This window comes from Lissotriton helveticus, chromosome 7, assembly GCF_964261635.1.
Source record: "Lissotriton helveticus chromosome 7, aLisHel1.1, whole genome shotgun sequence".
Taxonomy (NCBI): Eukaryota; Metazoa; Chordata; class Amphibia; order Caudata; family Salamandridae; genus Lissotriton; species Lissotriton helveticus.
The window spans coordinates 457,568,777-457,574,776 of NC_136068.1; the positions used below are offsets into that span (position 1 = coordinate 457,568,777).

The 6,000-nt window shown below is 49.0% G+C and overlaps 1 protein-coding gene across 3 annotated transcripts in view; it reads right to left on the bottom strand.

Annotated features, from left to right (window-relative positions):
- Positions 1-3,434, bottom strand: part of LOC144766815 (uncharacterized) — a 502,863-nt gene extending 499,429 nt beyond the window's left edge. The window contains exons 1-2 of one of the 3 annotated variants that reach the window (XM_078650542.1): positions 2,823-3,434; positions 932-1,120 (exon numbers count right to left, since the gene is read on the bottom strand). In XM_078650542.1, coding sequence (XP_078506668.1) covers positions 932-1,102 — 171 coding nt within the window. In that variant the 5' untranslated portion in view covers positions 1,103-1,120; positions 2,823-3,434. The remainder of the gene's footprint in view (positions 1-931; positions 1,121-2,822) is intronic. The other 2 variants (XM_078650543.1, XM_078650540.1) reach the window with 2 other exon arrangements.
- Between the last annotated feature and the right edge of the window lie 2,566 nt (positions 3,435-6,000).

Consider the following 6,000-nt stretch of genomic DNA (forward strand, 5'->3'; position numbering starts at 1 on the left):
TAGCTTAAAGTCTCTCAAATGAGACCTATTGCATGGTAAATACTTTCTTTTTTAAAACCCCCTATGCGTTCATGTTAATGGCGGCTGTGCCCTTTCTATAGACGACCCGCGTCTAAAGAAAGGGGTGCTGCCGCCATTGAAGTGAAAACGCAGTATGGGGCACTTTTACAAAAAAAAAGCATTTGTTTATCAACTTGACAAACAAATGCTTTTTTTTGTAAAAGTGCCCCATACCGTGATTTCACTTTAATAGTGGCAGGGGACCTTTCTTCAGATGCAGCTCACCTAAAGAAAGGGGCCTGGCCTCCATTAACGTGGAAGCACGGCATGGAGCGCTTGTGAACCAAAAAAAAGGAATAAATAGAAAAAAAACATGCGTCCGTGTTCGGCGTGGCATTTAAACCAAAGTCGCGGACGCTACTGTGGCGTGCCATGCTATAAAAAAATGTTTTAAAGCATTAGGAGAGAGCTTGTGTTGCCTGCAATAGCAGGCAGGTAAAAACTATTTAATGAAATTGTGCTTTAAGCCTGTAATTAAAGCCTCCTGAGTAACAACACACGTAAGAGGGCCAGTCCTTATAGGAGGTTACAAGGTGACAAGGCAGTGCTAAGGAGGGACTACTAAGCCTATGACCAATAAAAAGCCACAGTTCACAAAAGACAATGACACAAGCCAATGAAAAAATATGGGCGGAGAGTGGGCGGATCTTCAAGTCCATACCTGAATACAGCATGCCTCGCAAAGCAGCACATGCGCTGCCCGGGCACAACCTAAAAAACAATCTGAGGGGTGTGACGCATGAAACTAATGTAACCAGGTAATAGGAAGCTGGGCCCACCCACCAGTTGAATTACTGATAGCCACAACCACGCCAGACTGACTCAATCTGATTTGGTGGAACATTTTGTTCTAAAGGTTACCAGGTCCTACCTCAGCTGCATGACACGACAGGTGCACCATCTTGGCCGCACCCAACAGGAGGTTAACCAGGGCCCTTTCCACCTCAAGAGAGTCATCCTCCACCGTCGGCCTATTCAGGTTTCCGGACTTTGAGGCTTCCAAGTGAGGGACCTCACTGGCAATCTTCTCTGCACTGTCCATCTAACGTCCTTTTAGATACTGTCAAAAGAGGAAAGCATTTAAACTGTTAATATTGTGATGGGCAAAAAAAACACATTTCTAATCTAGCAGGAACTAAAGAAACGAATTAATATGTAAAGCTATACAACAAGCTGGAGAGCAAAATTCAAATGACATTTTAACTTGAAGACAGAAACAAACTTAAGTTCCAGATTTTTTTTCCAGTTGCAATACCTTCACAATCTGTATGGAAAAATAAAACGATTAAGAAATTTAAAGCAGAAGTTTGTGGTGGGTCTCATTAGGAACCATATTGGGGCTGAGGAGGCACAAGGAGTGGGTTTGGGAGGTGTACGAACTTATTCTGGGCCTTGGTGAGAAGGTGTGAGTGGTGCTGGTCCATTAAGACTGAAGAAATAATGTTAGTCTTAGTTAGAAACGGGGATCTTCTGTTGAGATGGCTGACTGTGAGGAGCTGGCTCCACTGCTGCACCGGGTGGAGTAAGGAATGGTTATGGCCCTGGCGAGGAGCGACTTTGAAACCTGGCAAGGGCAGGATGTAGATCTGTGCTACACGAAGAGCAAATAATAGTGTGGAGCTAATGAAGAGCTGAGCTGACTCTGGTGGATCGCCATGGACAGGGCTGTGCCCAGGCAGGGTGATACTTAACCCGAAGATGAGTTTAGAGAGCATCTGCGTAAAGGACAGGAGTAGGAAGGCACCAGTTGGTGGTGAGAGGCACACAGCATGCCGTCCTTGGTAAAAAGCAGAGTTGTGGCTTGCCTGGTATGAGGCTGAAAAGCCATGCAGAGCCCTGCTGAGTAAGGGAGTGCTCTCAGCTTGGTGAAGAGATATTTTGGGCGGACAGGGAGTAGTTGTGTGTCTTGTAAGGAACACTATTGCGCTTGGCAGAGAGTAGGAATCTGTGCTGGCCTTGTGCAAATCACAGAGGTGCTGAACCCAGTGGCGTGCAGGGAAAGTGCTAAACTTAGTGAACAGCGGAAATAAATGCTCCCTTGCACAGGATGGCGTTAGATCTAGTGAGCAGCAGGGAACTCTGCCTAACCTGGTGCGGAGCAGGGCCAGGAGTTTGAAGAAGCAGTGCTAGGCCCTGATGATGAGCATGTCTCACCCCTGTGAGGATCGGGGAGCAAAAGGCCCCGATGCTGGGCCTGTAGGAAATACAGGGTTGGGTAGGAGCTGCTGAGGATATCTGGTGCCGCCCTCGAGAAGCTGAGGAGGGAGTTTGGCCTGTTAAGAAACTAGGAGGGGAAATCAGTTCTGGGTTTGCAAAGGAGCTCCGCTGGGGCAGATGAAGAGAATCTGGTAGCTCTACAGGGTCTAGCGAAGGACAAGAACCTTTGCTGGGAATGGCGAGCAGTAAAGAGCCATACTAGGACTGGTGAGCAGAAGGGTTTGACTCTAGCCCTGGCGGGAAGCAGAGAGGGCTGTAGGTTTCCGGGGAGGAGCCATGTAGTCGTGCCCTAGTAAACCCAGGGATCGGTGCTGGTCCACGTAAGAGACTGGTAGCAGGGGCAGACTCAGCAATGAGCAGTGAGCAGAGCAGGGGGATCAGGCCTTCATGAGAATCTCAGACTGTAGTGTGTTTGTCCCTGGTGAAGTGGAGGGAGCAGATCTAGGCTCACTCATGACAAGCTAGTGGTGCCAGGTATGGGGTGGAGCATTATGTGGCGAACAAACAACAGTCAATCAATCAGAGCTGTGCAGAGCACTAATCACCCCAGGAGTGTCCAGGCGCTTGTAGGGGGTGGAGCTACCCGGACAGCCAGGTGTTGAGTCGACTCCTGAAGTCAGCAAAGATGTTCGGAGGTCGTTCTAGGCTACAGCTGCGAGGTGGGAGAAGGAGATATGAGGAGGACTGCCAACTCCAGTTGGACGCGGTGGTGGAAGAGGGCAGCAGACAGTGGTGAGCCCGGTGCAGGCCAGTGCTAGGCACTGCTGAGAAATGTTGCTGGAAGCGTTGCAGATCGGGGACCAGTTCTAGGCACGTGAGGAACAGAGAGGTGCTAGGACGGGTCAGAATTGCGGAGTAGTCCTGGGTGTCGGGAAATGCAAAGAGCTAGTCTAGGCCCGGTGAGAAGATGGCAGAGTCACTGGGCCTGGTGAGAAGCCGGAGCAAAGAAGCCTCGCAGGGCCATGATGTCGAGCAGGTAACAGCCCTGCGGTCTGACTGGGAGTCAGTCGGGAGCGGTGCTGGCCGTGGCTAGGCGAATGGAGAGTTACTGGCAGGCGAGAAGCAGTGCTGGATCCTGTTCGAACAAACAAGTTAACAACTGCTCCACGATGCTGTCGGTTGCCAGGGAAACACACGTGGTCCTTCAGCACATTCTACTGTCGCCGGGGGCAACCAGTGCATCTTCCGTCAGTGGTCTGTGTACGGAGCGACCTGCCTCGTCATACAACTACTGAACAAATACTGACACGAAAGTGGAGACAAGGCGCGGGTGTCAAAGTCCACACCTATTTTGGGAGGGGAAACGTTATGTCACCATTCTGTCGTGTGCGCAAAAGGCAAGCTGGGCCACCCTACTTACTTCGGCCACCCCACACATGCCATTATGACCTAACCACTCTAACAGGTATTAATCACCCACCTCTAAAAAGTTCGCACACCAACATTCCACAAACCCTTTTCCCCAGAGCTATGACGTCACTCCAGTTAATCTTCATGCGTTCGAAATTTCTGCCATCCTCCAACCCTTCCTTTCATGCCAGGGGGCGATAACGTAGTTGGCGGCCTTGCAGCTGCCCCGTATTTCCAGGCTACATTTCTTACTTCTCAAATACCCCTGGTGACGAGGGCGTTTCCCACCCCTTCCCCCAGGGCCCGTTATATAAAGGGTTAACAAGCCCACGGAGCAGGAGCAAAAGGAGACACTGATGTCCAGTCAGGGATCCCTGAAAAGAAGGCCTCACTGGACAACAGTAGAAACCAGGGATACAGAATGAGAACGTTCATGTGATTCAAAATAACACACGTCAATACAATAGCACTCATACAAGAACACGACACAATTAAAGGGATACAACAGCCCACCATGGGAGTCAGTACATCACACTAACCTGTTGTGTGTGCAAAAGGCTGATTTATTGGGAGCAAGTTGGACAACTCCACTTCCTTCGGCGACGCCGCACATGCTAGCATGCCCTAAACACGCTAACATATATTACTAACCTATCCCCCACTTAAACAGTTCCCACCCAAACATTTCCCACCCCATTTCCCTATGAGCCATGACATCGCAACAACTTATGACTTAAAACTTTCAAGTGTTCTAAATTTCTGCCCATCTGCTGTTTCCTTGATTGTCTGGCCTGCCCACCCCTTGACCGGACCCTCACCATTGATTCCTCGTTCTACCTCTTTCCTTCCCTACTTCCTCTCCCCTCCCCTTGTCCCCACTTGAACGTTTCTCAGTTTTTACCCCTTCACACAACCACTAGTAAAACCCTAATTTGAGATGTTCTTTAAGTTCGTCCTCAGTTCATATCTGTTCCAACCAGTCTGCTGCATTCTCCTTCAATTTCCTAATCTAAAATCTGTTCCCCAACACTGTCAGGTGCAACCCACCATGTCTAAATAAAGCCAGGCACTTGTGCACAAGCTCCACATGACTGACTTCTCTGATCCCTTTGCTGCTACAAAGCCCCCAAATCTCCCTATTGACATTTTCCTGTCCCTATTTATCACCGATTGTTTCCTTGCCATCTACACAGTTTTCAAGTCAACAGCTGGGTCCAGCAAAATATTGCCCCCTCCATCCATCTCTCCTTCGAAAATCTCAAGTCCTTCTTCATCATTGTTTGCAATTCCAACCGGGTGGAATGGATTAATTCATTTTCACCCAGTGCAATAGAGCTTTGTCAGGAAATTGCCACTTGTCTGTCAGTTCCCAAAGTGCTGGTAATACCTGCCCATCTCATTCCCCCCAGTCCATACCATCGTATCACTGTCATGTTGATTTCTGTTCTTGGTTGCAACCCGAAGAATTGTTTCCCAGGTTCACAACTGAATGCCTACATATCCAAATCTTCCTCTAACTGCCATCTGTTCCTTTTTAGGTCTCGCGCCTGCGATGCATATGGCGTATGCGCATCGCGCAGGCGCGATACTATAGTCATCGGCTATGCTTCCCAGGAGACAGGAGATGTCACGCGCACGCTCTGGAAAGCGATCGGCGCCGGCCGCGCGCGCGCGTTTCCCAATCTCCTGTCTCTCTGGGAAGCACACAAGCAAGCCCAGCAAGCCCCGCCAAGGTAACTTTGAAATAATCTTTATTTCTTGATAATTATTGCCTCTGGACTTTTTTGTTTAATATTACGGGCATGTGGGTTGTGTGATGCTGCATAAACAGATGCGTTTGGAGTTTATTTACCGATCCGCTATGGAGGGGCTTTTCTTTAATCTGTTGGTGGCTGTTTTTTTTTTTTAATTTATATTGCGTCTTCATGTACACATGATGTTTGACTTTTTTGAGCAATTCGTTACGTTGGGCTTTTGTATAATTTGATACTAGCTGTTATTTTATTTATATTGCGTCTCCCGATGCTGTGTTTGCCTGCCCCGCCAGCTCTCCAAGGTTGCTATTTGTTTCTTTCCCATCTGCGTACATCACTTGCGGGATACAGGTAAATCTGCATTCTAGAGTTGCCTTTATTGTTTTGAGGCCGGGCGCAGGGGCTGCTCCGATGTTATCAAGGCTGCTATCCCACTGCTAAGGCGGTGCTGCACTCACTGCCTTGTTTATATTTGTTTTAGTTCCGTGATGCTCCGATCTTTGCCCCTTCCGAGTGGAGCTTCAGAGTGGAGCTTCCGAGTGGAGCTTCCGAGTGGAGCTTCCGAGTGGAGCTTCAGAGTGGAGCTTCAGAGTGGAGCTTCCGAGTGGAGCTTCAGAGT